At 48.4% G+C, this 21,572-nt stretch overlaps 1 protein-coding gene across 1 annotated transcript in view; it reads left to right on the top strand.

The window, feature by feature from the left end:
* The window catches only part of MCF2L2 (MCF.2 cell line derived transforming sequence-like 2), a gene marked incomplete at its 5' end in the record, with an annotated part of 193,282 nt that extends 172,267 nt beyond the window's left edge, over window positions 1-21,015 (top strand). Inside the window, 4 exons of the mRNA XM_079763591.1 lie at window positions 8,880-8,924; window positions 11,669-11,757; window positions 12,182-12,317; window positions 20,814-21,015. Of these exons, the coding sequence (XP_079619717.1) occupies window positions 8,880-8,924; window positions 11,669-11,757; window positions 12,182-12,286 (239 nt within the window). The 3' untranslated portion in view covers window positions 12,287-12,317; window positions 20,814-21,015. The remainder of the gene's footprint in view (window positions 1-8,879; window positions 8,925-11,668; window positions 11,758-12,181; window positions 12,318-20,813) is intronic.
* Between the last annotated feature and the right edge of the window lie 557 nt (window positions 21,016-21,572).

Here is a 21,572-nt window from a genome sequence, read left to right as displayed (position 1 = left end):
TACACACTCTCATATGTTCTTATAGTATTCGCTCTAAGTATACATGTGTGTATAAAATCCATATGGAAAACCAAATCAACTTGGATTGCTTTTGAGAGTGCTGATTTTTTAAAAAAATCTCAAGCCAAGGGACTCTGCAGTTTGAAGCGAGTGCTAGGTGTGTACTGAGGTCTTTTTAAAAAGTGTCAAATATTGTACACAGTCCATATTAATTCTACATGAATTCTTTTATTGGTATTTTTAGCACTTAACTTATTACCAGGGATTTTCAGTTAAAAAAACACACACGATCAGTTCTTCAACCCCACTGCCAGCCTGTGGCATCGTTCCTCCGTGCTTGCTTGCTGTGTTGTCAGGTGAGGTCAGACCTGCCATTTGAAACCTCCCTTAATTACCTTCCCCCCCCCCCCCCCCCCCCCCCGGCTGTTCTCTTGAGCTTTCAAATGAGAACTTCCAAATCTACTGCTACTTTCGCTGGGCTGCCCCGCCTCCTAGTTTACAGAGTCAGCAAATATACCAGCTTCCCTCATTCCCTGATCACCATTCTTCCTCTCTTCATTTCTCCTTGTCTGGGAGGGACACCCACTCACACCTCTTTCAGGGTTAAGTTCTCGCCGGTGCTCCTGCCGACTTAGAAACTTTCTCATCTGTAATTCCTCTCCCTATGCAAGGAACGCAGCGGGCATTTCATAAACGCTTATCGAATGAACTTGGAGACTGTGATCCAGCTCAGGGGAGAAGCTCCCCACTGACCCTAACGGAGGCACCTATGACCTAAAACAAACAGAGGACAGAGGCGGGAAGGAGTGAGGAGACGGCTGAGCCCCTCTCTCTCCCCTCTGTATCCACTGTATCTTACGAAGCACTCCAGTACAGAATTTAACATGCTGTGTTATAATTTTATGATGTGATTTTTTTTCCCCTCTCCACCAGAACATGGATTTTTCTTCTAGGGCATGGAAGTTGTCTTATTAGTTTGAGCTTCCCTCAGGCCTCATAGGATACAAAGGCCTGGCACTTGTATAGGTGCTGAATAATCACATCAGGCTAGCAAACGACTCCGATGAAATGTAGCTGAAGGTACATTTTACCCATCTCTGACCTCCAGTGTCCAGTAAGTGTTTATTTATTGAGCTAATCTAACCCCCAAAGGTTACTATAATAGTTGGCATTTCAGGACACAGGCGGGAGAAAGAGGGAGCCAACCAAACAGCTCTTAAGAGGATGAAAGGGGATTCTCCCACTTTAAGACTGACAGCCAGTTAGATGTTAACTGTAGCATCCAGCAAGTGGTGTCCCTTGACCGTTCCCCCGTTGAATGTCATGCAGCCAGGGCAGGTCTCAGACTCTAGTGAAGGAGGAGGATGAAGGAGGCGCCTGAGGCTAGGAGAGCCTGGTGAGCCAGCCCCACTCCAGCGAGCACAGGGAGGAATGCATGTGCCATTCTTTCCAGTGTTCAGTGTCCATGGACAGTTCTCTAAGCAAAGGCAAGACAGTGGAGGCCTAGCTGGCATGGCTCAGTGATTGAGCATCGACCCCTGAACTAGGACGTCATAGTAGGGGCACATGCCCAGGTTGTGGGCTCAGGGGAGCATGCAGGAGGCAGCCGATCAATGATTTTCTCTCATCATGGATGTTTCAATCTCTCTCCCTCTCCCTTCCTCTCTGAAACCAATACAAATATATATTATTTAGCAAAGCAAAAGTACAGGCCTGAGAAAAGGGGAGGGGGGGTGCTAGGTGCTCAAGGAGAGCATGCACTGGCCTCCTATATCTTGAGGGTTTTTAATCTGTTTTCTAAAGGCAGGAATTTTAGGGGAGGTCTCGGGAGGATCTCAGTGGAACACTCACAGCTTTCCAGGTGTGTCCTTCAATATGCTGAATCATCAAGATGAGCGTATAGAGGGGTCAGGATCATTCTCTGGTCAGTTCCATCTTAAGAATGTCACTGAATGCCCCAGCCAGGCATTCAGCTCGGTTGGTTGGAGTGTTGTCCATCTACCTAAAAGACTGTAGGTTTGATTCCCAGTCAGGGCAAATTCCTAGGTTGCCAGTTTGATCCCCAGTTGGGGAGTGTACGGGAAGCAACAGAGCAATGTTTCTCTCTCACATCAATGTCTCTCCTTCCTCTCTCTTCCTTCCTCTCTCTCTAAAACAGTGGTTCTCAACCTTTCTAATGCCGCGACCCTTTAATACAGTTCCTCATGTTGTGGTGACCCCCAACCATAAAATTACTGTTATGAATCATAATGTAAATATCTGTGTTTTCCGATGGTCTTAGGCGACCCTGCTAGCGGTTCTCAGGTTGAGAACTGCTGCTGTAGAGCCTACGACCATCGGAAAACACAGATATGTACATTATGATTCATAACAGTAATTTTATGGTTGGGGGTCACCACAACATGAGCAACTGTATTAAAGGGTCTCAGCATTAGAAAGGTTGAGAACCACTGCTCTAAAAAGAAAAAGAAAAAAAGATTAATAAACATATCCTCCGATGAGTATAAAAAACAACAACGTCACCGAAGAGGGACCGAGGCAGGTGTATCCCAGCACAGTCTGGAATGTGTAAACAATTTGCTCCTAAGTGTCCTTGGTTAGGGAAGATAAGACATTGAGATTTATTATCTGACTGTAAAGTACTTGACCAGTTTGTTCAGCCATCTGTCTCAGTTTCCCCATTCCACTTGCCCAAGAATTTTCCTAGCTTCTCACTATCCTGCCTCAATGTGGAATTTTTATGTATTGTTTTCCATGGATACTTCGTATTGGCTTGTGAAAACTTTTTTTTTTAAAAAAAAAGGTAAAATCATATTTTTATCTCCTAAATAATTGGCTTTATCCCTCAATACTGTCTCAGATCAAGCCACATCCCAGCTTCCTTTTCTATTTTGAAAACCTTGAAATGAAGGAAGACCGACCCCTGGTATTGGACTCCTCTTTCAGAGGGCCCTACAGATGAGTAAAGTATATACTCAGAATTCCATTCTCAACCTACAGGTTATTTATGTAACAGGAGACTCTTCCGATTATCAAAAACTGTTAGAAAATTGAGCCAGCAGCCTTACCTGGTCATAGAGTATGTTTTATTCTTCAGACATTTAGCTTCTCTTTTTTTCATGTGCCAAGAATCCCTTAAAGAGAGCTTTCAAAGACCCTTTGCTTAAGGACAGAGGGCCAAGATGGCCACAATCTACAATCTGCAGATGTGAGCAAATTGATAGAGTTCAACTTCTCCTTCATCCCAAGCATAAGGATGTGGATTTGTCCCGATGTGTCCATATGTCTGTGTGTAGCTGTGTGTGCGCACACATGCATGCACACACTTTCAGTGCTAGGAGAGCAGGCTGGTTTCAGAAGACAGAAAAACAACAGTGGGATGACTATTAAGTCAACGTGAGCTTTGGTGATGCTTTCACTGGTTAGGTTCATACAAACTGTCAGCTCGTCAGGAGATTGACCAAACCTCAAACAAAAACCCACAAAAAACAGTTACGTTGTGAAAAGTAGCACAATTCACTGAAAATATTCACAAATGCTGGTGAGGATATGGAGCAACAGGAACTCTCATTCATTGCTGGTGGGAATGCAAAATGGTACAGTCATTTTGGCAGTGTCTTACAAAAGCTAAAGATAGCTTTGCCATATGGTCCAACCATCTAATTCCTTGGTATTTACTCAATGAGTAGCAAACTAGAGTACATCCATACAATGATATATTATTCAGCAACGAAAAGAAATGAGCTATCAAGTCACAAAAGACATGAGGAAACTTGAATGTATATTGCTAAGTAAAAGAAGTCAGTTTTTAAAGGCTATATACTGTATGATTCCATCTACATGGCATTCTGGAAAAGGCAAAAGTATAAAAACAGTGAAAAGATCAGTGGTTACCAGGCATCTGGGGGTGGGGGCACGAATAGATAGATGGAGCACAGGAGAGTTTTAGGGCAATGAAACTATTTTGCATGACATAATGATGGACACATGACACTATGCATTTGTCATCACCCATAGCTATGGGCACAAAGAATAAACCCTAATGTAAACTATGGGCTTCAGTTAACATGCATCGGTTTTGGTTTACCAATTGTAACAAATGTATCACCTTAATGCAAGATGGTCTTTTAAAAAATATGTTTTTCTTGATTTTTAGAGAGAGATAGAAATGTTGATGAGAGAGCAACATACTGCCTCCTGCATACCCCCCATTGGGGATAGAGCCTGCAACCCGGGCATGTGCCCTGACTGGGAATTGAACCGGTGACTTCTTTGTGAATGGGTCGAAGCTCAACCACTGAGCCACACCGGCTGGGCACAAGATGTTAATATAGGAGAAGCTGTGTGAGGAGAGAATGGAGATGTTTATACGGGAATTATCTGTACTTTCTGCTCCAATTTTCCGTAAACCTAAAACTAAAATCTATTAATTTTTTTTTCTTTAATAAAAGAAAGCCCACACACAGTGGTACATTAGAGGCTGTTGACACCTTGCCCAATTCTTTTTATCAGGCGGGGGTACCCACTCTTCAGCCGCTGTGAGGTTAGCTGCTAACCGCTCACCGCTGTGGCATTCTGAGAATTGCCTCAGAACTCCGTCACCAGGCACTTCCTCAGAGATTATGGTCTCCTGTAAGGGATGTGTCCCACATCCCTTCCCGACCTCTTCTAGAACAATAACTAGCACCAGCCAATAACTGAATGATCCATCTGCCTCAAGATGGGACATTTGTGGTACCATCCCTGCTCCAGGGTTTTCCAGGGCATCAGGCTGATGCTAGACGTCAACGGAACCCACGCCTATAACTGGCTTCTTCCCTTCTCTGTCTTTTGCCCTCATTGCCTAACAGTTTCATCTAAAAGCCCTTTCTCTATAACTTGCTTGCATAATCTGCTTCTGAGAAACCTGACCTGAGACTGTTAGCACCAGTAAAGGTCCTAGAAAGGATGGGATTCCGGGGTTGGGCTACTTGCTGGCCACCCCATCATTAGTGGCAGGTGCTATTGATAGCCCTGCTTCCTGGCCGGCTGTAGCAGTCCATTTGCTTAGACCAGTGGTCGGCAAACTCATTAGTCAACAGAGCCAAATATCAACAGTACAACAATTGAAATTTCTTTTGAGAGCCAAATTTTTAAAACTTAAACTTCTTCTAACGCCACTTCTTCAAAATAGACTCGCCCAGGCCGTGGTATTTTGTGGAAGAGCCACACTCAAGGGGCCAAAGAGCCGCACGTGGCTCGTGAGCAGCGGTTTGCCGACCACTGGCTTAGACCTTCACCTGGGGTGACCTGGCATCGGAAGTAGGTGGACAGCTGGTGCAGTGTCTGAGAGGTTTGGGGAAAATATCAACGGTCAGGACTGTGGAATTGGGATGCTATTGCTGAGCACCACTGATGCATTGAAAAGAGTGACAGGCTCAGATTAATCAGCAACTGAGAAGCACAGTGTGAGACTCAGAGGACCTCTTTGCCAATGTTCAGCCCCTTATCTCCTATAGCACAGTACTTGAGAGAAGGGTGAATTCCCAGCCAAGGCAAGTCTGCTGTCTGATCATATTGGGCTCCTCGTGCAAGAGATGAGCAGGGAAGGCAGATGGTTTATACGTCAGCAGTGGGCATGACACTGCGGGGTGGGGGTGCTAACCTTAGACCAATGTCACTAGGCCCCCAGGAGGCAGAATATATGAATCTGGGAGCCAAGAGGTCAAATGAGTTGTGACCTTATTCATTATCACACTCCTGTCAAATATCCACATGGGGAATTTGTCCTCCCCGTCCCTGCAATCTTAGTCTCAGTGGATCTAGAGGGAGCGGTTCCCAAGAAGAATATTGCCACCAGGGGGCAGAGTAAGAGTCCTACTTAAATCTCTGCCTCCCTCCTGCTGCTGCAGTTGGTCCTTGGGTTCTGTCTTTCAGTCATCCTCTCCTCCCACTAATTCTACATCCCCCTCCTTCTCTGGCAATTCTGCTAGTGACACGTGCAGTGGGCGCCCCAGACTCTTGTCTGGCCATTGTTCTTGTTCATTTGCTCATTTACAGTTACAAGTGATGGCATGGGAGGGTTGTGAAATGTCCTGGTGAGTCACCAGACGCCAGACGCCAGACAACTTCCTCTGGTAACAGCCGACATCCTCATGATGATCAGTTAGTTCCTCCAGGGTGGCAACTGCTTTCTCTGCCTGCCAGTCTACTGGCGTGAGGACATGGTGATAGGATTCCTCATGCCAGTGGCAGTAAGGCCTGGGTGGGGGAAGGCTGTAGGGTGGGAATTCTCCTGAGAACCCAAGCAACTTCAGGAGGAACAGTCACAGAACAGATGAACATGCTATTCCTGGTGCTACTGGTGAACGTAAAAGAATTAAGGAGTAGTATTTTACTAGCTTGAGTTGTGCTGAAAATCCTGAATTCTGAATTCAGTTTCTGTCCCCGATTTGCAAAGCCTTGGCCATTGAAGGATACATAACATTTGAATAACCATTCTGCCAGGAAGGTATCAGAGGAAGAGCCTGTCTACTAACGCTTTTAAGACACAGCCCCCCCCCCCCATCCCCGTGTCTCCCCTGTCCCCCTGTGCAGGGTGCAGGCCTAATTGTGGGTCCCTTGTCTGGTCCCTCAGGGTCTTGGTGGTGAGAAGAACTGCTTTAATACCTGTAAACCCTCTAGTGTAGCACTTAAGGGTTGTTTGCTGATACCTGTGGGATTTCCTTTTAGATCTAGATAATGTAGTTACTTTCATTATTTTTATTATTACCTTATTGTTGTTCAAAACTTATTTCATGCACTCTCATGATGAAGAAAATAAGTTCTAGCAAACAGTCATTTCTGGTGAGATTGCAGGTTATTTTAGATGCTTGACCAATTGGTTTTAACTATTTTAAGTTTCCTTTTCTACTTATAAAAAGAATATATATGTAGATTATCTAAAGCTTAAAATATACAGAAATGCAAATCAGACATAACCTAGATAACCACTGTAAATATTTCGCCTCAGACATTTTGTCTATAAAAAAAAATGCATATTTTAAAAAAATTTGGAGCCATACAAATTTGGGGGGGAGGGGGAGCTTTGTATTTTAGTCTTACTGAAAATTTCACATCAAATCTCTGAGGAAATGGGCAAGGCTTTGACGAAGCTCAACTAGACACGTCAGCTTGTCCTCCCCACCTACCACCCCTCTATGGGCTTACTCCAACCCAGACATTTGAGAGCATCTGGTTGTTGAGCTAGAGGTGGTTTCCCAGTTGTAACATTTCTTTGACTCCAGTTCCTAGTAGCTCTGAAAGACTAAGACAGCCAGCTCAGACTTCCCTAGAAGCTGGCATGAAAGGAAGGGAAAGAAGGTGGGAGGGGGGGAGAGAGGGAGGGAGGGAGGCACACCACAAGAATATGTGAAATCTGAGAACAATTGATTGAATGCTTAGGAGTGATTCCCTTCCTTTGGGCCAGAGACAGGTCTGCAAAGGAAATGGAAGCTTCAGCTATAGACTGGCCTAGATGTCCAAGTTTACACTCTGGGCCACCAAGCAAACGGTATCTATCCAGCCTAGTACCCTGGGAAACGTCCTAGGGAGAGCTCCTTTGTGAACTCGGGAGAGCTACTGGGATGGGTTAGGCAGAAAGTGACCCCTTGCGTTAACCCCTAGATGGCCAAGAAGGAGCTTGGTGAGCAGCACAGCACAACAGTTAAGGGTTCGAGCACTGAAGGCTTACAGGCCCAGCTCAAATCCAGCTCCATCTCTTTGGGTGAATTACTTAACCTCTTTGTGCTTAAGGTCTTTTCATCATTTATTTTATAAAATGGAGGTAATGCTGTGCAGTCTTCCCGTGAGGATTAAATGAGATGATTTAGGCATTTTGTTAGCATATTATCTTGGCGATGAAACTATGGCTTTTCCCTTGCTGTCCACTAGATGGCACAAAGGCACCACTGTAGCTCCAGCGAGTTCAGCGGCAGCTCCTACCCCACAGGGCAAACTATTTTTATTTTCTTTCAAACTAGCTTTTTCTCTGTTCTTTACAATTTGCCATAGCTTTTCAAGGACCATCTCTATCACATATTATCTTTCGCAACTAGTCCCCCACATTCGTTCCTCCAGGGGCTTGGGCATTACTCCACCACCACCACCCCATCCCCCAAGTGAAAATGATGTACGTCAGCTTATGTGAAAGAGATGATCCTTAAAAAGCTATTGCAAATTGTAAAGAATGGAGAAAAGGCTAGTTTAAAGGAAAATAAAATAGTTTGCCCTGTGGGGTAGGAGCTGCCGCTGAACTCTCTGGAGCTACAGCGCTCCCTTTGTGCCATCTAGTGGACAGCAAGGGAAAAGCCATAGTTTCATCGCCAAAGTTGGTAATTTGCCAAAAAAACATTTAAACTCACCAATGGGTTCACTTGTTAATAAACTTCATTCAGTAGTTTAAGCAAACGAAAAGAGTAGGATTCTAAACATTAAGTGCTAAAACTAAACCTAAACCTCCCAAACCATTTAGGAGGTAGGTGCTCTGTGCTACAGAGATCGCCCACCGAGGCAAGAGCAGCCACCCCAGTCGGTACCAGCGGCCCACCTTCCCCATCCTTCTTGTCCTTCTCCACCAATATGCTTTATGCTTATTCCGGTACATGAACTGGGACACATCTTCCCAACATGCTGCCAGGCCTTGGCTGGTACTGGAGCCAACGTACCATTCGGCTCATTTTCTAAGAATGCAACCATCACTTAAAATATTGCTGTACTCAAATTGAACATCTGTCCGGGGCCTCTATGTTTGGAGTGGTTTTTCTGGTGTGTGTGTGTGTGTGTGTGTGTGTGTGTGTGTGCTCTGTGTTTCCTTTTAAAGCCATTTATTTATTACCTTTATAATTTGTTTCCTCCCCCAGATGTTTATGAGGATGAAGACAATGGCAGACAAACCTCCCCCAAATGTGAGTAACAATAGCCTCTTGGAGTGCTGTTCTGAGAGCTTCTCTGAAGTACCCTTGTAATTACGATTAACAACAATCATAACAGTGTTGTCTATTAAATTCCTACGATGTGCCAGACATTTGTAAACATTTTTCTAACATCAACCCTACAGAATAGAAACTCATCCCCATTTTAGAGACAAGGAGCTGATGCTCAGAGAAGTGAAGTGGCTTACCCGCGATCTCACAGTCGTGAGCGCTTGGCGAAGTAGAACTGCTCTCGGGTCTGACTCCAAAGTCCCTGCTCCTCCCACCGGGCACTGGGGGTCTCACCTGTTCAGTCACGTGCCTGTGACCTGCCAGACCCTGGGCCCGAGATTCTGGGGTCCCCTCAGTGCTGCCACCTCCGCAGTACCGAAGGCTTCGTACCTAAGACGCTTAGTGCCACAGAGCCCATGGCCAGGGAGCCCAGGAGGAAGGGATGAAATGTGGACGTGACAGAGGTACAGCAACGGCAGCCCACGAGCTGCACTTTCCTCCCTGTCAAACCAGGGGCTTTGACGGAGGGGCTTTCTCCAAGGTTTGCCAGGTCCTACCAAGTCTGGTTTCTCCCAGGAGTCATGGGGGATACAGGGTGAATAGGGCATTGTCTCTGCTGCCCAGAGCCCAGGGCCCTTGGGGAAGACACCTGAGGGAACACACAGAGCATCTGCAGTTGGTCTCAGAAGAAACTCTCCCTCAAAAGATCTTGTGAGATGATTGTGGGCGACCCACCCCCTCCCACAGCCCCTTTCCTCCTCTATCTCCCAGAGTAGGGCAGAATAGAGCATAGTAACTGTTGAGCCCTAGCTGGTTCGGCTCAGTGGATAGAGCGTCGGCCTGCGGACTGAAGGGTCCCAGGTTCAATTCTGGTCAAGGGCACATGCCTGGGTTTTGTCCCCAGTAGGGGGCATGCAGGAGGCAGCCCATCAATGATTCTCTCACATCAGTGATGTTTCTATTTCTCTCTCCCTCTCCCTTCCTCTCTGAAGTCAATAAAAATATATATTTTTTAAAAATAATGAGTGTTGAATAGAATAAAGACACCACACATTGTGAGAGTAATATAGTTCCATAAACGTGTGTTTCACTTTATAAATGCACTTATGTGGGTGCGTGGTGTTGGGGTGTAAAATGTGCATCTCCCTTCAGGTGCACTTAGAAGGAGCTGGAACTTGTCAGGTCTTTCAGTTCCCAAGTTGCCTCCAGCCATGCCCACTGCAGGCTGTGGGGGTTCTACAGCTGCTGGAGGCCAGAACCCCCACCCCCATCCTCCCAGCAGGTGGCTTTCTGGTCTCTGGAAGCAGCATTGTCTGGGCACTGAGACCATGGACCCCGGGAACCCAGCCCTTCGGGTCACCCAGGGAGTGGCCCAGGGCCTGGCTGCTCCCATGCCCCCTACAGCCTGCCTGCAGGACCAACATACCTTCTCTCACGGTCTGCTCCTGGCATAGGCATCCCGGGGGGGATGATCGCCCTAAAGAGGCACCTGTAGGGGTCACAGCAGATGCCCCTGAGTCACATATGGAGGACGGTGGGAGGCATCTCCCTGAACCAGTCTCTCATTTTACCCTCAACTGCCTCACCCCTACCACGTGCTGGGACCAGGAATTAAACCAGGGTTCCTGGAGGCCTCTGGGAGGGGGCTGACCGCAGCTCCCATGCTGCTCACACAGTCCCCACTGGCCTGCCCTGGGGGGACCCTGGGCCCCAGAACACAGTTTGGGGGGACTCCGGGTAGCAGGTTGGGGACCTCCCACACGACCACTGCTGCTCCCCCAGATAATGAGCCTCCAGTGCACCCCCAGCTGCAAGCTCCTTCTGCTCCCCTTCAAGGCCATTACTCTGCCCAGGACGACCTCCCTCCCCGTGTGTGGCCCCCTCCCTCTGCGTTCTCACCAAACAGAAATTCTCCAGCCATACGTCAGATTCCAGGTCCCTCTGCCCACTAGGCTGACACTGGCCTGGGGCTGCCACGTGGGATCGTCCTGCTGCCTCCGTAGCCTGCCGGTGAGCGGTGTGGAGCAGAGCAGGAATGCTGTAGACTCCAGCTGCAGTGCTTACGTGCGGGCCAAGGGAATTTCTCCAAGTGATTATTCCTCTTTTATCTCAGTTTCTTCATCTGTAAAATGGGCTAAGGCCCTGACACAGTTGTCCTGACATGCCCCCAGGCACGAGCAGCCTCCTAGGCGTGGGAGTTGCTGTTCCCCACAGCGTCTCACAGCCCTGGGCACAGCAGGTGCACGGTGTGACTGTTGGTTAATTAATCCATTCGTTGGAGAGAGAGGCGGGATGTGCTACGGCCCCCTGGTTCCCGCAGGGCCGGTGCAGTGACACTGGCCGCGGCTGCTGAGAAAATGGGCAGTCACCAGGGGAGAGAAGCGAGAGCAAGAACGGGGGGTGGGTGGAGAGGTAGTCCGGCACAAAAAGAGGGAGAGCGTGTGTGTTTTTCTGGGAGAACAGGAGGTGGGGCTATGAGCAGCGTGGACACGACTTCTCAGTCACAGTTTCAGAATTCAGAGCTGGGAAGGGAGCCTGGAGATCACAGACCCACCCCTCCCCACCCAGGGGAAGCGGTGCGCCCCGGGAGGGAGGGGTTAGAGGTGAGAGTGCGGGCTCCTGGGACAGGCGCTGCCCCTCCCTGGCAGCAGGGCCCTCCCACCCTCTCCCACCCTCTCCCACCCTCTCCCCAACAGCCCGCCCACCTTCTCCCCTTCTCCCCCCAGGCTGCTCCAGCAGGGCGTGCATGTCCGCGGACGCCTTCGAAGAAGGTGAAGGGGCAGAAGACATGGAGAAGGAGAGCAGCGCTCTGGGTGTAATTTATTTCCTGCCACCTCTTGCCCATTCTCCCTCATTCCCGTTCAGCAGCTGCCCCGGCCGCCTCTTCCTCTCCCACCCCCTCGCCCTCCTTTCCCTGGCTCTCCCCTTTAAGGACCTGGCCTCGCCCGGGAAGCTGAGGCCACGGCCTCTGCAAAGGGGCTCAGACCTCGCAGCCCAGCGCGTCCTCCCTCCCCCCACCCGACACACACACACACACACACACACACACACACCCCGGCTCCTTAGCGCTGGTTTCTGGCGGGAGTGAGGGGGCGCCTGTCGGGACCCTGAGTGGCCCCGTGGGCGATCCGGGGTGGGCGAGCCGGGGCGCACCCGCTCTGCCAGGGGGAGTCCGCGCGCGGGCCTGGCCTGGCACCCCAGCTAACTCTGGGGGTGCACCCCTGCCCCCGCCCTTCCAGCTCTCGGGGCTTTTCCAGTTGGACGACAGTTATGACACCTGTTCCCCCAAGGCCGCTCTGGACACGGGAGGACGCGTCCAGGGAGAGAAGGGAGGTGACGATTAGAAGGACACGCGGGTGTGACCGGGGGAGAAAGGTGGGTCCGCGAACGCATTAGCCAGCGCTTCTCCGACTGGCTTCGTGGAATTCCAGGGCAATGGGCGAAACGGGGGGTCTCGCCCCTGCGGGGGGATGACTAATGTCTGCGCAGAAGCAGCGCGGGCGGGCGAGGGCGGGCTGCCGGGGGGGGGGGGGGAGGCTCCCCAGAAAACTGGCCCTCCTTCCAGACAGCCGCGCCTCCCGGCTCCGCAGAGCCGCCCGGGCCGTCCTCCGCTGAGGGGCCTCGGAGCCCGCGGACCCGCCTCCCCAGCCGGGCCAGGGCCGCCTTCCCGGGACTCGGGGGCCGCCCCGGCCCCGCCCACGGAGAACCCGGGCGCCGCTGCACGGGCGCCTGCGGGAGCGCGGGGCTCGGTGCGGACTGGCGGAGGCCTCCGCTAAGGGGACGGGCAGCCCGGGGTCCCCGGTTCGCGCGTGCGGGACCCGGCAGGTCCCAACGAGGATCGTCCTGGGCGTCGGAGGGTGTTTAGCAGCGTCCCTGGCCTCGCCTCTCCCCGCAGGTGCACGGCACCCACTCACCCAAACTGTGACCGTCAAAAACTGCCTTCAGATGTTGCCACATTCCTCCCGGAGTCGGGGTACGGGGGCGGGGGGTACGGGGGCGGGGTCCGTTGAGAACCGCTCCTCTGAGCCGAGGACCTGAGCCGCCCACCCGACGGGGCGGAGACTCCCCTCCTCCCTCCCGGCGGCCGCCCCTCCTCCGGTCCCTGCGGGGGGCGGGGGAGGGGGTGATGCTCGCCGTCACTTTGTTCCAGGCTTGTTTCGTTTCACGGAGGATTGGTTGGTTACAAGTTAACTTCGGACGTGTTTCTGTTTAGATTTACTCGTTTTTGAATTAATTTATTTTTTTGTTTTATTAGTTTTACAGTTACATAAGGTCATAGCTTTAAAGTGACCTGTTGATAATGTTTTTATTTTAAAGATTCGGTTTTTTAGTTACTCATTTTCAGTTACATATAGTTATTTCGTTTTAAGAATTGTATTTCCAAATTAGTTATTTGACATACTCTTTAGAGTAAAATGGTTTCAGTTATTTTAGGGTTTCCTCCTAGTTATTTAGTTTTAAAGTGACTTACGTTCACAGTTGTTTAGTTATTTGGGGTTCTGGGTCTTTTACTTTTACATTTTTGTCATTTAGGATTTTTAGTTATTTTGCTTTAAATTATTTCATTTTCTTAGTTATTTCTTTTCAGCTATGTCTTTGCCATTTTAAATTTTTTTCTGTTCTGTATTTTTACTCATTTTATTTTCAGAATTGTTTACTTTAGAATTTGTCAGTCAGGATCCAATCAACAGAGAGACACCATACCAGTTCTTTTAAGAGAGAATTTAATATAAAGAATCATTATTCAACTAGTAGAGATTTTTAAGAGAAAACCAGAAGTGACCATGAGATGTTATGGAGATTCTAACTGCAAGAAGCAGCTCTCCTCCCAAGAGCTGAGGGAACAAAGGGAAGGACTGGAGGTGGCCCCACGAGGCTGGGGTTCCCCTCTGAGGAGAAGGCACTGCCTGATGGGACAGGTGTCCCAGGAGCTGGGTGCAGAAGAGGGGTGCTCCCGGCTGTCGCTGCTGCCTCTGAAGGGCTGCGAGGAGGCTGGTGTGGAGGGCTTGGGGGAACCACCATGGATCCCAGGGTGAAGACCAGTTGCCAGGGGAACGCCAGTGGGAACCCAGGCACATGGGAAGGAGGGGGGCCCCTCGCCTCCTCTAGCCTCTGATCCATCTGCCCTTTGGGCTGAACCGGACAGGGAGCAGCTAGCTGGTGAAGGGGGCATGGCGAGTGGCCCAGTACCACAAAGCAGAGAACAGAGTGCAGGCCCGAAGCTAAGAAATCCCAGCGAACCCCCAGCACACTGGGCTCTGGGGTTAGTTAGTTAGTTAGTTAGTTAGTTTTAGTTTTGGATTTAGTTAGTTTTGGAATTGTTCGGGTGATCTGATTTTAACTTTTCGCTGGACATAAGATTTGGCCGAGTCTTCAGTCCCTTGGTTTGTTTCTGGAATGGAGTGGGTAGCAAATACGGGGAGGAGCGTTTCCTGTGGGGCTCAAGAATATCACTTAGGTTTAAGAAAAACAAAAATAAGTGACTCACTTTGCTCAGAAAAAAAAAAAAAAAAGCCCTTTGACAGAGTGGCCAACAAAGGGCAGAGGCTAAGGGACAGGCTACTCAAGGAGGGGCTGTCGGCACCTTCGTCCTGCAGAGTGTTCTTGGACATTTTTCAAAAAGTTAAGCTATGTTGTGCCCGCCCCCTCGTGCCTCCTTTCCTGACAACAGAGTATCTTTCTTGACTGAGTGAGTTTCAGATTTGTAGACAATATTTATTATTCGCACAACAAAATAAAGTTCTTCCCAAATCTATAGGAAATTTTATTTCTTCTTACCTGCATTATTTTCCAACACACATTGTTCCATTTTCACCATTAAAACATGTATGTATGTATGTATTATGTATGTATGTATTCACTCATTTTACTCAGCACTTACGGCATTTCCTGGGCACCCCTGTTCTCAGGAGGCGCTGCACCAGCGAGACCAGGGAGGTGTGATGATGAGTGCGAAGCACTCAGTCCAGTGGGGGAGACAGATACGGAAGCAGATCAGCACAATGCGGTGTGATGCTCTGAGGGCGCAGAGCCCTGCCGCTGATCCGGCGGTCGGGGAAGGGGTGGCATCTGAGCTGGGTCCTCCAGGGCGTTTTTCTCCAGGTGAGGGGCATCCTGGTGGTGCACAGGCACAGAGGCACGCCACGCACAGCAGGGAGGATGGACTGACCCGGCTCAGAAAGGTGCTGCCATTACCTGGTGCTGACAGATGCAGCCTCATGGAGGCCTCACAGCCAGACTGCAGGAGAGTAGGAGGTAACAAACATCAGGAGCCAGTGCACTCCCTGACCTTACTGCCCCAGCCACAGTCAGCAAGGCCCTCTGACTTGCCCTTCCGGGAGTTCTTCAGCTGCTTCCTGGCTTTCTCATTGGTCCAGCCACCCCTTCCCATGTACCCTTGGAGGTGAGTCCCCACCTTCCTCCACCTTTTGGTTCCTGTTTCTTAAAACATCTGTAGGGAAGCAGGTGGGTTGAGGCCAGCCAGCTGTGACTTGAGGTGAGGTCAGATGAGACTCACAGGTGAGGTCAGCTGCAGAGGAGGCACAGAAGAGCCACTGCGGGGTCTCAGGGAGGTTCTGCAGAGCAACTTCGTTAGGCTCCTGCACAAGCAGCCCCGACCTCCTCTGCCTGCACTCAGCAACCGTTGAAGGGTTGTGGGAATGTCCTTCCCAAAGGTGGGAACCTGCTTTAGACCCAACCCAAGCTTGTGAATCCACAGATTGGGATTTTTAAAAATAATTCTTATTGTTGAAAGTATTACATATGTCCCCCTTTTCCCCCACTCAGCCCCTCCAGCCCAACCCCCCCCCCTCCCCCGGCCTTCAGCATCCTATTGTCACAGATTGGGATTTTTTTAAAGCACACAGAGCCTTTTGCTGCAGGAACAGCACTGGACATGTCTACCAAGTCACAAGAGAGTATAATCTATGCTGGCATGTTTTCACGCTTCTTACAGGCAGTCTTGATGCAGGTTTCTCAGCAGACTTCTCTGCTTTGGCCTCTCCCATTATCAACCACAAGATATGCGTTTCTCAATGAGGATCTGTAAAACTAGAGCTGGACTGAAGAATCCTCAGGGTTCTGACTACTAGAACAGTCGGGAAACACATCACTTGGATCCTCCGAAACACCTTTTCCACTGATTAGCCAGCCACTGATTACAGAAACACAGCTCAAAGCTTTCTCCATCCTTTGGACCGTTGTTGTTTTCTGAATCTTGGAAAATGATCACACTTGACGGTGCTGGCTGAGCGCAAAGTACCCAAACCCCCTGGCCCCCCAGAAAGACCCTCTCCACAAGCCTCACATCCCAGGGGGGCGGCCAGAGGAGCCAGTGCGATGCCAGGCCTCATGGCTGGTGTTCCCAGATGCCTCCCCTCGGTGCTCTGGGTGGTCCTCTCTGGCCTTCCATTCGGCCTCCTTGTCCATGCCCCACATGGCTACTCTGTTGGCAGGCGTCCTCTGAGAGAAAACTGGGCTCGTGGTGGACTGTGGGGTGGGACGGGAACAGTGGAATAATTCTCGTAAAGCCATGCCAGATACACAGTAGGTCCCCAGCAGACACTGCTTTCCCTGCCCCAGGGCCTGGACACACTGCTCACTCAGGAAATAGACTTCTTAAAGGCGGGGGAGGTGGCTCCTCTGTGAACGAAGTTTGTGTCATTTTTTCCATTTAAATAAATGGAAAAGACTCCAAACCCATCAGATAAAATCCTCCATCCTCCTTTCACAACCTGTTCAAACCATCCGTGGCTTTACAATGTTGCCTGTTGCCCACTAGAGGGACCCAGAGTTCAACAGGTCGCTGGGGCATCGCCCCAAATGCCAGGGCTTTGGCTGAAGCAGTTGCACTAAAAGTGGCCCTGGGTCTGTAAAACCTGGCGGGAGTCTGAGTCCACACTAAACACCAGCCGTGCACTAGGGAATAATTAGAAACATAGATTCTCTACACCAGCATTTCCCAGAATACATTTTGTAGAATAGGCAGAAGAGTGTAAGAGTTTAGCAACAACATTATCTAATAATAAATACATGTTTAAAACATGACATCGTCTGTTCCTCTCTCAGTCGGTTCCAGCTAGATTAAAGGATCTGAGAACTCTTGCAGAAAGGAAAGTGTGTATACTTTTGTTAAACTCATCATCTCCCAAGCTTATTTGAGCCCTTTTCTTTGTGGACTATAATATCCCGTGTGTCTGGGTAAAGGGAAAGGTTAAGCTGTCGTAACAAAAAGATCAAGCAATATAGTGACTGAAAGAATATCCTTTCTCACGAAACAGCCCTGGTTGGGTATGCAGGCCGCGTGGCCCCACGCGGTCATCTGGTGTCCCAGGTTCCTTCCTTCTGGTTTTCCCACCATTCCCTAGAGCATTGTTCTTGGCTGCAGAGTCCAAAGCAAGTGTGAGAGGGTCCGATTTCCACTCGCAGCAAGCGGGGAGAACTTGGCAGGTGGCCTGGGCAATGTTGGAAGGCCCGCCCTCCACAAACGGCACACACCTTCTCTTCCTTTAGTGGAAGCCTTGCTGCGTGGCCACAGCAGCTACCAGAGGGGCTGCGAGTGCAGCGAGGAGGACGTTGCCCACCTGCGATTCTATTGCTATGTGTCAGTCACCCAGCCAGCCTGCAGCAGAGCAGGGACTAGAATCCAGGTCTCCCACCTCCTACCCAGGATTCCAATGACCACATTCGCATTGCTTACCCCCTCATCAGGTATGAAGTGCCTCTTGAGTTCCAAGTTTATTGTCAGATGAGGAGAGAAAGCTTTATAAAACACGATTTCACTGATTCTCTATAAAATACCAATTGCATCTTTAATCTGCTAACAGTTGTTATTGATGGGTAAATTTTCGAATATGGCTATTAAAGTAGCAAAACCTATAGGTTTATATCATAATATTTTAATTTGCCAGAGAGCACATACAGCGGGTCCTCAAACAATGTTTCATTCAATGTTGTTTCACTGATGTTGTTAAAAAAAAATAAAAATCGATTCTTGCCCCGGGGCTACTGTTTGTATGGAGTCTGCACGTTCTCCCATGTCTGCGTGGGTTTTCTCTAGGTACTTGGTCTCCTCCCCATACCAAAGATTTGCACCTGAGGTGAGGTATCTAAATTGTCCCAGGCCCTGGCTGGTATGGCTCAGTTGGTTGAGCCTTGTCCCATGCTGGTTTGATTCCCAGTCAGGGCATGTGCAGGAGGCAGCCAATTGCTGTTTCTCTCTCTCATCAATGTTCCTCTCTCTCTAAAATCAATAAAAACCTATTAAGTTGCCCCAGTCTGAGTGAGTACAGGTGTGTATGAGTGTGCCCTGCGGTGGACGAGCGTCCCGTCCAGAGCTGGCTCCTGCCTTGCACCCTGAGCTGCAGGGGTAGGCTCCAGCTCCCGCTTCCCCCTGACCTGGAAGAAACGGGTTGGAAAATAATTATCTTCCTTGTTTTTATTCATCTTTCTTAAATGTATGTATAGTTCACATTTATCTTAATCCTTAACATTAGAAGTATTTGGGGTCTTTATTTAGAAGTTTTGTGATGTTTTTATTCATCTTTCTTAAATGTATGCATAGTTCACATTTATCTTAATCTTTAATATTAGAAGTATTTGGGGTCTTTATTTAGAAGTTTTGTGGTGTTTTTGTAACCACAAATATGTCATAGGGACTTAACTCTTGTTTATATCAATGAGCCTCTGGTAAAATGAAGTCGCAGTTTCCAAGAACCTGTTTCTAACATTAAGTGAGGACTTACTGTGCTATGGGAATAAACAAACATAAGAGGAACAGAGTATAAAAATCTTGAAATGGAACCCAAATACATCCCAGAGTTTAGAGTATGGAAAGAGGCATTTCAAATTAGTTCTGAACAACAACAACAAAAAAAGATAAATTATGTGTGAAAGTGTTGCTGGGATCCCTGGATAGCAATGTGAAAAAAATAAGTGTTTACCTCAGCCCTCAATATAATTCATATTGTTCAAATATGTGACTGAAAGGAATCATGAAAGTCAAAGCATTTAAAATATAATGTTGAATAGGGTAAAGTCTTTCCAGACAAAAACTGTAAGAAAACTAAAAGAAAATTTTGATAAATTAGGCTATGTAAGAAGCAAAAACTTATATGTAGAAAAAGGAGCAAAAAGTAAAATCATAAATACATTTTCTTAAACCTCACCTGAGGATGTTTATTTGTTGTTTTTGTTTAAGAGTGAGAGGAAGGTGGTGGAGAGAGAGAGAGAGAGGCATTGAGCCATCGATCTGTTGCCTCCTGTACATGCCCCAACCAAGAATCGAACCTGTAACGTAGGCATGTCCCCTGACGGGATCAAACCCGCAACATTTTGGTGCACAGGACAACTCTCCAACCAATTGAGCCACCTGGTCAGGGCCATAATACAATTTTAAGACATATGGCTCTGACTATTTCCTTGGTACATAAAGAGCTTTTATAAATCAGTAACAACTAGAGGCCCAGTGCACGAAATTCATGCACAGGTAGGCTCCCTAGGCCTGGCTGGCAATTAGGGCCGATCAGGTTCCCCTCCTCCCCGCCTCCCTGCCTCCCCGCCTCCTCCTTCCCTCACTCCCTCAGCACCCCACCGCTGCTGGTCTCCCGCCATGTTCTGCGCCGCCACCTGGGGGTCAGCACAAGTCATAGCGACCAATCAAACTCCTGTTCTCCTGGTCGAACTCCCAAGGGGACACTTTGCATATTAGCCTTTTATATATATAGACTAGAGGCCCATTGCACGAAAATTCGTGCAATAGGCCTTCCTTCTCCTGACTCTGGCACCTGGGACCCAGGCCTTCGCTCCGCCGCAGCAGAGAAGCCAAGCCTTGAGGCTTCTCCACTCCGGCCGCAGTGGAGAAGCCAAGCTTCTTCAGTCTTCAGTCATCTTCAGTATTCAGTATTCAGTCTTCGCTCAGGCCGGAGCCTTCAGTCTTTGTTCTGTGCCTGTGTATGCAAATTAACCTGCCATCTTTGTTGGGCTAATTTGCATGCTCACTCCTGATTGGCTGGTGGGTGTCATGGATGTACAGTCAATTTGCATATTTCTCTTTTATTAGTGTAGATAATAACAACAATAGAAAAAGAAATGGGCAAAAGACATGAATATACACAGGAAAGAAATTTAAAATCCAATAAATATACAAAAAGCAGCAAAACAATAAGATAATCTTTTTTCATTAACAGACAGTCCAACATTTATAACTTTGATAACCTCCAGTATTGGAGAGACTATAACAAAACCAATACTGTCATACACCACTGGTGAGGGTGTAAATTAGTACTAGATTTTAGGAAACAATTTGCAATGGCTATCAAAATTTAAAATACGTATATGCCCTGACCGGTTTGGCTCGGTGGATGGAGCATCGGCCTGCAGACTAAAGGGTCCCAGGTTCGATTCCAGTCAGGGGCATGTACCTTGGTTGCGGGCACATCCCCAGTGGGGAGTGTGCAGGAGGCAGCTGATCGATGTTTCTCTCTGATCAATGTTTCTGACTCTCTGTCCCTCTCCCTTCCTCTCTGTAGAAAATCAATAGAATATTAAAAAAAAAAACACGTATACATTTGATCTAGCAATACCACTTCTAAGAATTTATTTTAATGGTAAACAAATCAACAAAGATATATAGATATAGACAGGTGTTCGTTTTCACATTGCTCTTAATGGGAAAACAGGTAGCGGAAGATGGGGAACAACCTAAATGTCTGTGGTAGTGTTAAAATTCATCCCCAGATTGGTACTCCTCCCTTTGAATGTGGGCAGTAGCAGTGACTCTGATCAATAGAATGTGGTGGAAGCGAAGGTAACAGACTCTCAAGGCTGTGTTATAAAAAGCATTTTGCCTTCTTCCTCATTCTGCCTCTTGAGTTAGTCACCGTGGAAGAAGCCAGCCACCGTGTTGAGAAGACACTGAAGCTGCCCCATGACGAGACCCACACGCAGGAACTGAAGCCCCTCGCCCGCCCACAGCCACGTGAATGAGCCACCTGGGAGGTGGGCTCTCCAGCCCCAGCCAGGCCTTCCGGCGGCTTCAGCTCCAGCTGATTTCATGGCTGAAACCTCATGAGAGACCCAGAGCCAGAAGAACCCAGCTAAGCTGCTTGTGAATTCATTACCAGGGGATCACGAGATAATAAATGTTTGGTTTAAGCTGCTAAGTTCTGGGGTCATTTGTTAAGCAACAATGGATAACAGATATAATATTAAATAATAAAAAGCTGGCTAATAAAGTATTATTCTGACATAAATTGGAACTCCATGCTGCTGTTAAAAATAGTATCTTCTGCTTGAGATGTAAAAAGCTGGAAGGAGTACTATCTTCATACTTGCAAGATTTTAAAAAATCTGGAAAATACACAAATTCACAACTTTTCTTGAACTCATGAGAGAGAGCTGAGTTCACAAGGCAACATCTAACCTGAAACTTAAGGAAAAACATTTTCTTCCCCTTCTTCTTCCCTCTGCTTCTATCCCCACAGGCACGAATCTCCTAAACTCTAAGGGTCCCTATGAGACTTGCAACCAGGGGAGCAATGGGCAGCGGAAGCTCCTCCCAGGCTTACCCCCGACCCTGTCTCTAAGGCCCCTTTTCTCTGACTTCTCAGTGAGCCCAAGCAGCCCAGCCTG

This window comes from Cnephaeus nilssonii, assembly GCF_951640355.1.
Source record: "Cnephaeus nilssonii genome assembly, chromosome: 3".
Lineage (NCBI taxonomy): Eukaryota > Metazoa > Chordata > Mammalia > Chiroptera > Vespertilionidae > Cnephaeus > Cnephaeus nilssonii.
The sequence above is the reverse complement of the archived record's forward strand: the minus strand, read 5'-3'. Positions and strand labels throughout refer to the sequence as shown.